General features: G+C 36.5%; 1 protein-coding gene across 1 annotated transcript in view; it reads left to right on the top strand.

Moving 5' to 3' along the window:
• The window catches only part of NSMAF (neutral sphingomyelinase activation associated factor), a 75296-nt gene that overhangs the window by 34414 nt on the left and 26731 nt on the right, over positions 1–14151 (top strand). The window contains 3 exon segments of the mRNA XM_054497746.2: positions 1139–1210; positions 1495–1542; positions 1648–1700. Of these exon segments, the coding sequence (XP_054353721.1) occupies positions 1139–1210; positions 1495–1542; positions 1648–1700 (173 nt within the window).

The following is a 14151-nucleotide window of genomic DNA, read 5'->3' as shown; positions in this document are numbered from 1 at the left end:
GAAGCGAACATTGATAGAACTGAAGGGAGAAATAGATAGCAACACAATAATGGTAGGAGATTTCAATACCACACTTTCGACAATGGGTAGAACGTTCAGATAGGGCATCAGTAAGGAAACAGAGGACTTGCACAACACTGCAGACCCAATGGACCTAACAGACATGCAGAGCTTTCCACCCAACAACAGAATACACGTTCCTCTCAAGCACATGGAATATTCTCCGGGACAGATCACATGTGAGGTCACAAAACAAATCCTAACAAATTTAAGAGGATTAAAATCATATTGTGTATATTTTTCCAATCATAATGGAATGAAACTAGAAATCAACAGCAGAAGGAAAACTGAGAAATTCACAAATATGTGAAAATTAAACAACATTCTCTCGAAAAACCTATGGGTCAAAGAAAAAAAACAAAAGAGAAATTTTAAAATCTTGAGATAAATGAAAACATGATATACCAAAACTTAGGCGATGCAGCAAAAGCAGTATAAACAGGGAAGTTTACAGAATTAAATGTCTACGTTAAAAAAGAAGAAATACCTCAAATAAAAATCCTAACTCTAGGCCAGGCGTGGTGGTTCACACCTGTAATCCCAGCACTTTGGGAGGCCGAGGCGGGTGGATCACCTGAGGTCAGGAGTTCGAGATCAGCCTGGCCAACATGGTGAAACTCCGCCCTGTCTCTACTAAAAATGCAAAAATTAGCCGGGTGCGGTGGTGCACACCTCTAGCCTCAGCTATTCGGGAGGCTGAGGCAGGAGAATCACTTGAATCCAGGAGACGGAGGTTGCAGTGAGCCGAGATCATACCACTGCACTCCAGCCTGGGCGACAGAACAAGACTCTGTCTCAAAAAAAAAAAAAAAAAAAAAAAAAATCCTAACTCTATATCTTAAGGGTTTGGAACAAGAAGAGCAAACTAAACCCAAAGTTAGAAGAAGGAGGGAAATAATAAATAGAGCAGCAAATTATGTAGACTTGCTCCCCTAGAACTCTCATTCCAGGGGGGAAGTTACACTAGGTAAAACATGCAGATTTTATCATAGCAGGTTCTGTACACGTGTTCTTAAAGTAGCATAGTTTGGCACACTGCTTCTCTTCCTGTATTTTGATATCTTCCCCTTTTTGTTAGGGCAAAATGGAATATGTTTTTGAATTGGATGTTCCTGGGAAAGTGGAGGATGTTGTGGAGACGTTGCTTCAGGTAAGCACTTGCTGGGTAGAAAATTCAAAGCAAACTGAGGTAGAAACTGTTTTTATAAATTTCGTATTTGTATACCTTACCCAAATAATCATCTGTTTTCTAAATATGTAGCAGATTGACTTAAAATGTTGAATTTTAAAACTATATATTAGGAAGAAGCCATAGGTATATCAGAAGTAATCTTGACTGTTAACAGAATGATTGCTGTTTCTCATTGCTTCTAAAGAAATACTTCATATCATCTGAGAGAAAAAATAAATTCATGTCTGTTTATGATACTGTAGCTTCACAGAGCATCCTGCCTTGACAAATTAGGTGACCAAACTGCCATGGTAAGTATTCCTAACAATGTCTGTCTTTGATTGTCAATTAACTTGTATTGATATTTTACTTATAAATACTTATATTCATACTTTTTTCTGGTTCTGTTTTAATAGATAACAGCTATTTTGCAGTCTCGTTTAGCTAGAACATCATTTGACAAAAACAGGTAAGTTTCTAATGATCTTTCCTAATTAGAAAAGCAGTGGACATTTTCATCTGTTTGCCTCATTCAGCAAATCCAAGCCTGGTGTCATCATTGGTCTCACCCAAAACCTGCTTGTCTTAGAGAATGGCTCAGCCTCAGTGCAGGAGAACTCTCTAGGGCTTCCTCAACTCTTCTCCATCCTGATGTCTGTCAGTCAGAAAGGTCTGTTAGATGCTTCAGTTTCTGCTTCTGTGTTTTCACATTGTGTTGCCTCAGTTCAGATCACCGTCACCTCCCACCCAGAATACTAGCACAGCTTTTAGCTCACCTCCCTGACTCCATCTTCCCTTCTCCACTTTTCTTCTCCTCCCTCTACCTGACATTGTTTTACAATATGTTCTTTCTAAGGGCCAGGTGCAGTGGCTCAGGCCTATTAATCCCAGCACTTTAGGAAGCCAAGGTGGGAGAATCACTTGAGCTCAGAGTTTGAAACCAGCCTGGGCAACATAGTGAGATCCTGTCTCTGCAAAATCAAAAATCTAAAAATTAGGCTGGGCACGGTGGCTCATGCCTGTAATCCCAGCACTTTGGGAGGCTGAGGCGGGCAGATCACGAGGTCAGGAGTTCAAGACCAGCCTGGCCAAAATAGTGAAACCCTGTTTCTACTAAAAATATAAAAAATTACCCAGGCATGGTGGCAGGCACCTGTAATCCCAGCTACTCAGGAGACTGAGGCAGAAGAATCACTTGAACCTGGGAAGCGGAGGTTACAGTGAGCCAAGATCATGCCATTGCACTCCAGCTCAGGCGACAGTGCGAGACTCCATCTAAAAAAAAAAAAAATTAGTTGGGCATGGTGGTGCACACCTGAAGTCCCAGCTACTTGAGAAGCAAGGTGGGAGGATCCCTTGAGCCCAGGAGGTCGAGGTTGCAGTGAGCCATGATTATGCCTCTGTACTCCAGACAGAGTGAGACCCCATCTCAAAAAATAAAAATAATAAATTTAAAAATGTCCTTTCTAAACAACTTATTTGATCATATCACCTGCCCATTTAAAATTCTTCAAGATTGAAACTAGACTCCTTCCTTACACCATCTACAAAAATTAACTCAAGATGGATTAAAGACTTAAATGTAAAACCTAAAACTATAAAAACTGTTGAAGAAAACCTAGGAAATACCATTCTGGACATAGGCCACAGCAAAGATTTCATGATGAAGTCACAAAAGCAATTACAACAAAAACAAAAATTGACAAATGAGACCTAATTAAACTAAAGAGCTTCTACACAGCAAAATAAACTATCAACAGAGTAAACAGACAACCCACAGAATGAGAGAAAATATTTGCAAACTTTGCATCTGACAAAGGTCTAATATCCAGAATCTAGAAGAAAGAAGCAAAAAATGAACAACCCCATTAAAAAGTAGGCCAAGGTCATGAACAGACACTTTTCAAAAAAAGACATACATGCAACCAAAAAACATCGGAAAAAACGCTCAATGCCACTAATCATTAGAAAAATGTAAATCAAAAGCACAATGAGATACTATCTTATACCAGTTAGAATGGCTATTATTTAAAAAATTTAATAAATTTTGAATGGCTATTATTCAAAAAATAACGTGCTGGTGAGGTTGCAGAGAAAAGGGAATGCTTGTACCCTGTTGGTGGCAGTATAAATTAGTTCAGCTACTGTGGAAAGCAGTTTGGTGATTTCTCAAAGAACTTAAAACAGAGCTACCAATTGAACCAGCAGTCCCATGATTGCATATATACCCAATGGAAAATAAATTGTTCTACCATAAAGATACATGCACATGTAGGCTTATCACAGCACTATTCAAAATATTAATAGCAAAGACATAGAATCAACCTAAATACCCATCAGTGGTAGACTGGATAAAAGAAAATGTGGTACCTATACACCATGGAATACTTTGCAGCCACAAAAAAAGAGATCATGCCCTTTGTAGCAACATTGGATGCAGCTGGAGGCCACAGATGGCGCTGGAGCAAATTAATGTGAGAATAGAAAACTAACACTGCATGTTCTCACTTATAAGTAGAAGCTAAACATTGAGTACAAATGGACACAAAGAAGGGAACAATAGACACTGAGCCTGTTTGAGGGTGGAGGATGGGAGGGAGGAGGGTGAGGATCGAAAAACTGCCTATGAGATACCACACTTATCACCTGGGTGACAAAATAATCTGTACACCAAACCCCCAAGACATATATTTTATCTATATAACAAACCTGCATATGTACCCTGAAACTAAAATAAAAGTTAAAAGATAATAAGAAAAATTAACTCTTTGAGAGTAGGAACTTGTCTGGTCTCTTGCATCCACAGAATATGGTATATTACAGTCAATGAAATTAATGGATTCTCTCCATTTTACTGCCATTGCATTTTCCCAGACCCCCATTAGCTCTCCTCAGTCTAACTGGAATTATTTCTCCTCCTCCAGCCTCTTCATATGGTCCACAAATTATCTTCCTAAAACAAACATGATAATTGCCCACCAACCAGCTCCTAGAACAGTAACAAGCAAGAGTTTTCAATAACAGTTAATTTAAATACCTGTCTTTCACTGACAATATCAAAGGTTACTATACCAAGAAACAAATAGTCTTTTACAGCCATACACTTTAAAATTCCCTGGATTATTTCATATTGCCGAGAGAAAGTGATACAATAAAAGGCCATTAAAATATAAATAAAATAAAAATTTTCAAGACCCCCCATCCCCAGTGCCTTCAGGATAAAGCCTAAACACCTTAACATGGCCCCAAGACTCTTAGGTGCTAGCTCTTATTTACTACTAGTCGTTGATGATGCATCTTGAATTCCGTGCCCTAGTTATTTGCATTGCCTGCAGTTTCTGTTGTGCCACATTGTCTGTTACCTCTGAGCCTTTGTTCTTGTTCCCTCTGCTTAGAAAACTCATCCTCCTTCTCTGCACCTGGCTGTTACTTATTCTTCTTATTTCAGCTGTGCTCTCAGTTCTTCTAGAAGGTCTTTCCTGAGACTTCAAGTTGCAATAAGTACCTACCTACGGCGCTCTATAGGGTCCAAGAGAGTACACTTCTACTGTTCTAATGGTTTTTTCATTGACTTTCTTGGCTTTTCTTAAGTATACATTTTGTGCAAAGATAACATTTTTGTATTATCCCATTCTCCTACTTGTTTATTGCCTTATATTAAGGAGATTTAGGTGATTCGTCTGTATCTTCGTCTCTGGTACCACTAAGTTAATTATTATACCTTTATGGTAACTATTGATACCTGGTAGTGCAGGGCCCCAGACCTTATTTTCCTTTTTCACTTATGTCTTCAATATTCTTGGTCTTAGGCACTGCCATCTGAATTTAGAATCAGCTTGTCAATTTCCATAAAAGCAATTGTGCTGGGATTTTGATTGTAATTGCAGTGAATCTATAGTCTTCTCTCTATTTATTTAGGTCCCCTTTAATACATTCCTTATGATTTTCTTCATAAAGGTCTTTCCTATCTTATGTTATTTATTCCTAGTACTTCATATTTGTGATGGTATTATAAATGGTATGTTATTAAAATTTCATTTTCTGTTTATTGTTGATATATAGAATGCAATAGGTTTTAGTGTACTCATTTTGTTTTTAGCAACCCTACTAAACTCTGTGACCAATTCCATTAACTGTATATTTAGATTCTTTATATTTACAAAATCTTATCTATGAATTATTTGCAGTCTCTATTCACTATCATTTTTATTTTTGATTTTTGCATCTGTAATCATTCATCCTTAGGACAAAGCAGAAAGTACTGGTTGAATAGGTTCATTTATTTATGGATTATTATGTGCTAGGCTTTTGCTAGAAGCTTATGTTTATAAATGAGAGTAGTTTGTAATATTCTATTTTATTGCTACCTTTGTGAGATTTGGGAATCAGTCATCTTGACCCTTACCCTACATTTTAATGTGTTAAAGAACTTGCCAGTAAAGCCATCTGGCCAGTAATGTGTTTTTTGTGTTTATGTTTGTTTGATTCTTTCTGTGCTTCACTATATAGCATTAATTTTATTTCCATTTTTATACTGGCAGGATATATTAGGTAAGTGAATTGCTTAGGGAAGAATAGCTTCCATTTTAGAAAGGAAAGGGAATAATAATAAGAAGAATTAGCTTCTTCTGACCTACTTAGAATGTGTCATTTTTCCAAGTAGCAATTTAGACTTCAATTCTGGGCTTCAGCATGACATTCATTTAAAAAATGGTTCACTGTGAACGTTTTAACGTATCCAGTTGCTGAAATGTTAGGCTAAAGAATTTGGGGGAAGGGATTTTTGCGATACGAAATGAAATATTACAATGTTGTATACTTTCTCTAGAAGAAAAAAAGGTAAACTGCTAAGATAAGCTTTCATCATATTTCTGCGGAGATAATTTTTTGTTAAAGGAATATAAGGAAAACTATTTTTAATACTTTTTATTTTGAAAAATTTTAAACTGTAACAAGTTGAAACACTAATACAATGAAGGCAGGTCCCCTATGATTCATCAGATGTTAATTTAACATTTTGCCAAATTTTCTTTAAGTCATGCCTGCTCCTACTCACATTGTTGCTCTCTGTGTGTTATTTGTATGTATAAATGTGTATGTTTGTATTATATATATAATATGTATGTATATATTTTTTCTGAACCATCTGAAACTAAATTCCGAGGTATCATAACACTTCTCCCATAAGTACTTCAGCAGGTACTTGTTAGAAGGATATCCTCCATTCCTTGATACCATTATCATATTCCATTAGCAATAATTCCATAATATCATCTAATATATCATATAATAAATAAAATCATAATAAAATATAAAATCATTAAAAATATAAAATCATAATATCATCTTATAACTTCATATTAAAATTTCCCCTTTTTTAAAAAAAATTATAGTTTAAGTTCTAGGGTATATGTGCACAAGTGCAGGTTTGATACATAGGTATACATGTGCCATGTTGGTTTGCTGCACCCATCAACTCATCATTTACATTAGGTATTTCTCCTAATGCTATCCCTCCCCCAGCCCCCGACCCCACGACAGGCCCCGGTGTGTGATGTTCCTCGCCCTGTGTCCAAGTGATCTCATTGTTCAGTTCCCACCTATGAGTGAGAACACGTGGTGTTTGGCTTTCTGTCCTTGCGATAGTTTGCTGAGAATGATGGTTTCCAGCTTCATCCGTGTCCCTGCAAAGGACATGAACTCATCCCTTTTTATGGCTGCATAGTATCCCATGATGTATATGTGCCATGTTTTCTTAATCCAGTCTATCATTGATGGACATTTGGGTTGGTTCCAAGTCTTTGCTATTGTGAATAGTGCCACAATAAACATACATGTGCATGTGTCTTTATAGTAGCATGATTTATAATCCTTTGGGTATATACCCAGTAATGGGATGGCTGGGTGAAATGGTAATTCTAGTTCTAGATCCTTGAGAAATCGCCACACTGTCTTCCACAATGGTTGAACTAATTTACACTCCCACCAACAGTGTAAAAGTGTTCCTATTTCTCCACATCCTCTCCAGTATCTGCTGTTTCCTGACTTTTTAATGATTGCCATTCTAACTGGCATGAGATGGTATCTCGTTGTGGTTTTGATTTGCATTTCTCTGATGACCAGTGATGATGAGCATTTTTTCATGTGTCTGTTGGTTGCATAGATGTCTTCTTTTGAGAAGTGTCTGTTCATATCCTTTGCCCACTTTTTGATGGGTTTGTTTGTTTTTTTCTTGTAAATTTGTTTGAGTTCTTTGTAGATTCTGGATATTAGCCTTTTGTCAGATGGGTAGATTGCAGAAATTTTCTCCCATTCTGTAGGTTGCCTGTTCACTCTGATGGCAGTTTCTTTTGCTGTACAGAAGTTCTTTAGTTTAATTAGATCCCATTTGTCTATTTTGGTTTTTGTTGCCATTGCTTTTCGTGTTTTAGTCATGAAGTCCTTGCCCATGCAAGGATATTGCTTATGTTTTCTTCTAGGGTTTTTATGGTTTTAGGTCTAACATTTAAGTCTTTAATCCATCCTGAATTAAAAATTTACCCTTTTCTACCCCAAAAGTCTTCCTTAAAATACTTTATTTTGTAATGATTGTAGATTTAAGAAGAACAGACCAAAAGATAGTACAGATTTCTCTTTCATGCCCCACTCAGAATCCCTGTTCTGTTTAGTATGTAGATGCTGCCATCTTTTGTTGGACATAGTCCTAGATATTTGATTGTTTGATACTATTGAAAGTTTATTTTCCAACTATTTGTTACTGGTTTATAGAAATACAGTTCTTTTTTTAATTGGCCTTGTATACTATGACTCTTCTAAATTTACTCATTAGTCTTAGAGTGTTTTTTGCTAGATTCCATGGAGTTTTCATGTACATAATCATTTAATCTGTGAATAATGACAGTTTCACAGAAATCCCTATGGCTTTTATTTTCTATTTCTTGCCTCATTGCACAGTTTTATTAATAGATGTGGTAGAAATGGACATTATTGCCTCATTCTTGATCTTACAGGAAAAGGGCTTAATGTTTCATCATTCAAAGATGATGCTAGCTGTAGGTTTTTCATAGCTGCCCTTTAACAGAATGAAAATGTTCCTTTCTGTTCCTAGTTTACTGAGAGTTTTTTCAATAATGGGTTTAGAATTTTGTCAGATATTTTTTCTGCATTCATTGACATGATCATATTTTTTTCTTTATTCTGTTAATGTTTTGAATTACATTGATTGATTTTTTTTCAATATTAAACCAACCTTGTATTCATGGGCTAAATCTAATTTGAGAACATGATGTCTTATCTATTTTACATATTACTGGATTTGCTTTGCTAGTATTTCTGCATCTATATTGATGAGGGATATTGCTCTGTAATTCTCTTGTAAGGTATTTTTCAGGTATGGTACAGGTTATGCTGACCTCATAATAGTATGGAGGTTTTCTTTATCTCCTGTTTTCAGAAAAGGTTTGTGTAGGATTGGTGTTATTTCTTCCTTACATTTTTAATAGAATTTATTGATGAAGCCGTCTAGGTCTAAAGTGTCCTTTGGGATTCCATTTATTTACTAGGCATAGGACTGTTCCATTTGTCTATTTCTTCTGTTACTGTTTTGGTAACTTGTGTATTTCAAATAAATTGTCCATTTCATCTAAATTGTCAGACGTATTGGTATGAAGTTGCTAATGTCCTTTTAATGCCAGCAGCATCTGTAGTATCTACCCTTCTTTCATTCATTATGCTGATACTTTGTGTTTTCTCTCTTTAAAAAAAATCAGTATTGCCAGGGCTTACCAATTTTGTTAATCTTTCAAGTGACCACATTTTGACTTTGTTGATATTTTTCTGCTTTTTCACTTTACTTATAGTTGATGTCTACTTTTATGATTTCCTTCCTTCAGCTTGCTTTGGTTTTAAACTTATTCTTGTAGCTTTCTAAGAAGAAAGTCTAGGTCACCAATTTTATTCCTTCCTTTGTAATAGAAGCACTTAAACTTATAATTTTCTCTTTAAGCACTGCTTTAGCAACATTCTGCAGATTTTGATATGTTTTTTGTTACCATTAATGTAAAAATATTTTGTAATTTTCTTCATCATTTCTCCTTTGGCCCATAGGTAATTTAGAAGTATGTTGAACTTCCACATATTTGGAAATTTTTAATAGATATTTTATAGATACTGATTTATAATTTAATATCTGATCAGAGAATATGTTCTGTGTGATTTCAGTCTTTTGATATTTGTTCATATTTGTTTTATGGCCCAGCATATGGCCTATCTTGGTGAACATTTCACATGCCGCTGAAAGGAATGTGAGCTCTGCAGTTGTTGAAAATAGTATTCCATAAGTGCCATATGGGTCCAATTGGTTGATGGTCGTTTGGATCAAATATATTTCATTAATTTTTTTTGTTGACTTGTGCTATCAGTCACTGAGAGAAGGATGTTAAAATTGTCAGTGGTGATTTATTTCTTTTCTTATTTCTGTCAATTTATGCATTTTGTGTTGTGAAGCTCTGTTATTAGATTCATATACATTAAGATGAGTAATGTCTTCTTAATTAATTGATCCTTTCATCATTAGGAAATGTCCCTCTTCATTTGTGATAGTCTTTTTCTTGAAGCCTGCTTTGTCTTCCTTTAAAGTAACCACATCAGTTTCCTTATGTGTTGTGATTGCATGATACATCTTTTTTTGTCCTTTTACTACTAACCTGTGTATTTATTCTGTTTTAAAAAAATATATACTTTAAATATATAGTTGAGTCGCTTTTTATGCATTCTGACAATCTCTGCTTTTCAATAAAAATGTTTAGATAATTTATAATTATATAATTATACACTAGCTGGTTTTAAGCCTAGTATCTTAGGATAGTCATACATCACTTAATGACAGGGATATGTGTTGTGGGATTCAGGAGGACAAGAGAGGGACCTTGGGTTAAAACAGGAGAATCTTTTATTGAATGCACCCAGGCCCAGCTGACTCAGCGTCCAAATGACTGGGCCTGAAACAAAGACAGCACTTGACTTTTATACACACTTCACCAAAGGGGTGGGCCAGCTTGAAGCAAGCTTACAGTAGTGTGAAAGCAGGGATACAGAGGCAGGACAAAGACAGATAATCAAATTGGAACAGGTTCATAACTCAGGATTGCACATAACCATTGCTATGCAATCCAGATGTCCATTATCTAGGTTTGCCTAGGCATGGGCTTATCCTATAACATTCACTATGGCACCCAGGTGGCCGTAACTTGGGCCTGCTCAGAGGCTCATGACCTTCACTCTACTGCTTAGATAAAACAATACTTGAAGTCAGTAGTTACAGAGAAGAGGAATCTGTAAACTCATTCCATAAAACAAAGGAAAATTTGTTTTTCTTCTCCCTATGTTAAAGGAGTGCTGGGAGAGTCTTCAGAGCACATTAGATAATATTATCAAGGCTTTTCCTGGGTCTGGGCTGCGCCTGTTGCTGCCTCTGAGACAAGTCAGCCTAATACAGGAAAACTTATTTCTCTTTCTTTTTAATTTTATTTTTCTTTAATTTCCCGCCTCATATGTTATGAGAAACGTGTCGTTAGGCAATGGTCATTGTGAGGACATCATAGGGTGCACTTATACAAACCTGAATGGTACAGCTTACTACACACTTAGACTATACAGTATAGCCTATTGCTCCTAGGTTACAAACCTGCACAGCATTTTGCTGTACCACTTGAGTATCCCTGATTCAAACATTTTAAGTCCGAAATGCTCCAAAAGTCCGAAATGCACTCAAAAATTTTTGAGTACCAACATGATGGTCAAAGGAAATGATCATTGGAGCAGTTTAGATTTCAGATTTTGTAATTAGGGAGGCACACCGATATGATACAAACATTCAAAAATCCAAAATCCAAAACACTTTTGCTCCCAAGTGTTTTGAATAAGGAATACTCAACTTGTACTAAACGCTATAGGCAATTATAATATAATAGTATTTATGTATCTACATATAGAAAAGGTAGAGTAAAAATATGGTATTATAATTTTATGAGACCACTATTATATACAGTGTCATTGACCAAAATATCATTATGTGGCACACATTGTTTCTGTATTTATTTCTTGGTGTCTCATTTTTTTTTGTTCCTCTGTTCCTCCTTTTCTCCCTTCTTTTCGGTAATTCTAGTATTTTTCAGGACTCCATTTTATCTACTCTATTGACTTTTTAGCTGTAGCACTTTGTGTTATTTTTAGTGGTCATTCTGGAGATTACAATATGTACCTTGTGCCAGAGTGTACCTTCAGATAATATTATTTCATGCTACTTTACACCAATACAAGAACCTTACTCCAATGTATTTCCATTTAGCCTCTCCTGCCTGTTATGATCTTATCTCGTGGCTAATTTATGCATATTCCATAAAACCCACAATACAGTCTTCTTATTTGTGCTTTAAAAATCAATAGCTTTTTAAAGAATTTAGATACATACATGTGTTTGCATAGAAATTAAAAATACTAAAAAATATTTTTAATACTTAGATATTTAGATGTTTATAATTTCCAGTCTTGTTTCCTTTCTGCAAATCTAGTATTTCATCTGGTATCATTTTTCCTTAGTCTAAAACACTTTTTGTGGCATTCATTACAAGCTGATCCATTAGAGATTAATTCTCTCAGCTTTGTCTAAGAAGAAGATATTTATTTTACCTTCATTTTTGAAGGGTGTTTTTGGATATAGAATTCTAGGTTGGCAGGTTTCTTACCCCTTGAAAGATTGTCATTCCATTGTTTCCGGTGAAGAGCCCCATGATTTGAATTGCTGTTCCCTATGTACGATGTGGTTTTCTTGTGCTCATCCTGCTTGAGGGTTTCAGAGTATATGATGGGGAAATTCCTACTATGCTGTCAACACAAAACCCTTCAGTGATCAGCTGTGGGGCTTTTTCCTATACCAAGGAGTTCTCTGACACCAGTTGGGTATTCTACAATTCGATTCAGACATTGTCTGCCTGGAGTTAGCACAGACCCCAGAGGTTAAGAGCTCAGTCCAGTAAGGCTGCCCGCCTCACCTCCGATGCCAATCACAAATCCAAGTTGTCACCTGTGCTCTGACCAACTAGCTATAAATCAGAGATTCCCACAACACATTCCTTGGGTTTGATCACTAGAATGGTTCACAGAACTCAGAAATATTTACTTATGTTTACCAGTTTATTATGATAATAAAGGACATGATAAAGGGTACAGATGAACAGCCAGATGAGGAGATGCATAGGGTGATATCTGGAAGGAAGGGTCCTGAGTGCAGGAGCTTCTGTCCCTGTGGAGTGAGGGTACATCACCCTCCTGGCACATAGATGTCTTCAGCAACCCAGAAGCTCTCCCAGCCTCATAGTTTAGGGGTATTTATGGAGACTTCGTCACATAGGCATAGTCAAATATTAACTCAGTCTCCAGCCTCTCTACCTTACCCTGAAAAGGGCGAGTGTGGCCAAAAGCTCTAAGTCTCTCATCAGGGCTTGGTCCTTCTGGTGACCAGCACCCATCCAGGATCCCATACACAGTTGCCTCATTGGAGCAAAAGATGCTTCTGTAACTCAGGAAATTCCAAGAGATTAGGAGGTCTATGTCAGGAATCAGGACCAAAGACCAAATATTAGAACAAAAGATGGACCTAACACCTCTGTCACTCGGGAAATTACACAAGTTTCAGGAGCTCTGTGCCACGAACTGGGAGCAGAGACCAAATGATATAATTTTTTTATTATGTCACATAGAGTTTCAGAATAACATGCATCTATGAACTGATATCTTTCATCAGTTCTCAGCCATTCTCTTCTCCATTTCCTCTGTTCTGTTTTCTGTCTTTTCTTCCATAATCAGTTATACTTAAGTTAATATGTTTAATATATTCCTTCAGATCTCAGATACACACTCCTATATATTTTTTTCATTCTTTTTTCTCCTTTGGTTTTGTTTGAGTTAGGACACTTTTTATTGACCTGTTTTCAGCCTTACTGGACCTTTCCTCCACTGCATCCAGTCTGTTGTTAAGATTGTTTAGTTAATTCTTTGTGATATCAACATTTTTATTCCTATATTTCCGTTTGGTTCTTTTTCATAGTTTCTATTTCTCTGCTGAAACTCTCTGTCTTTTCACATGTGTTGTCCATCTTTTGTTCTTGTTGACCCTTTTCTCTTTTTTTTGAGACAGGGTCTCACTCTGTCACCCAGGCTGGAGTGCAGTGGCATAATCATGGCTGACTGAAGCCTCATCCTCCCGGGCTCAAGTGATCCTCAGCCTCCTGAGTAGCTGGGACCACAGGCACATGCCACCATGCCTGGCTAATTTTTTATTTTTTGTAGAGATGGTATCTCAGTATGTTACCCAGCTGGTCTCAAACTCTTGGGCTTAAGTGATCCTCTTGCTTTGGCCTCTCAAAGTGCTGGGATTACAGGTGTGAGCCAACATGCCTGGACTGTTCTTGATCCTTTATCGTATTTACTATAGTTATCTTAAAGTCTTCCTCTGATTGATCCAATGTCTGGCACACCTTCTATAGAGTCTTTTCTCTCTTGAGCATGAGTCATATTTTCTTGCTTCTTTGTTATGTATTATAATTTTATTGTATTGTAATTTTTTTATTGAGCAGTTTGTTAAAAAGGAAGTGTTGAGACCAAACTAAATAATATTTACCTCCAGAAGTGGTCAAGCCACCTCTTATTCTGTCAGGCTACTTGTACAGGGAGGCTCTGTCAATCAAATCTGTCACTGAGCTGCATTAAGACTTTGTTGCACCTGTGGTTAAATTTAAGCCAACACTGCCTACAACTCTATTGAGGGAGTGATAAAGACTTTCTCTTCCACAGGACTTGGGATCTCAGCACTTGAAGGATTCTAGAGGTATCTGTGCTTTATAACTGAGCCATCAGGTTTC

This window comes from Pongo pygmaeus, chromosome 7 (assembly GCF_028885625.2).
Source record: "Pongo pygmaeus isolate AG05252 chromosome 7, NHGRI_mPonPyg2-v2.0_pri, whole genome shotgun sequence".
NCBI lineage: Eukaryota > Metazoa > Chordata > Mammalia > Primates > Hominidae > Pongo > Pongo pygmaeus.
Note: the sequence above shows the minus strand (reverse complement) of the source record. Positions and strands in the feature narration are given on the sequence as shown.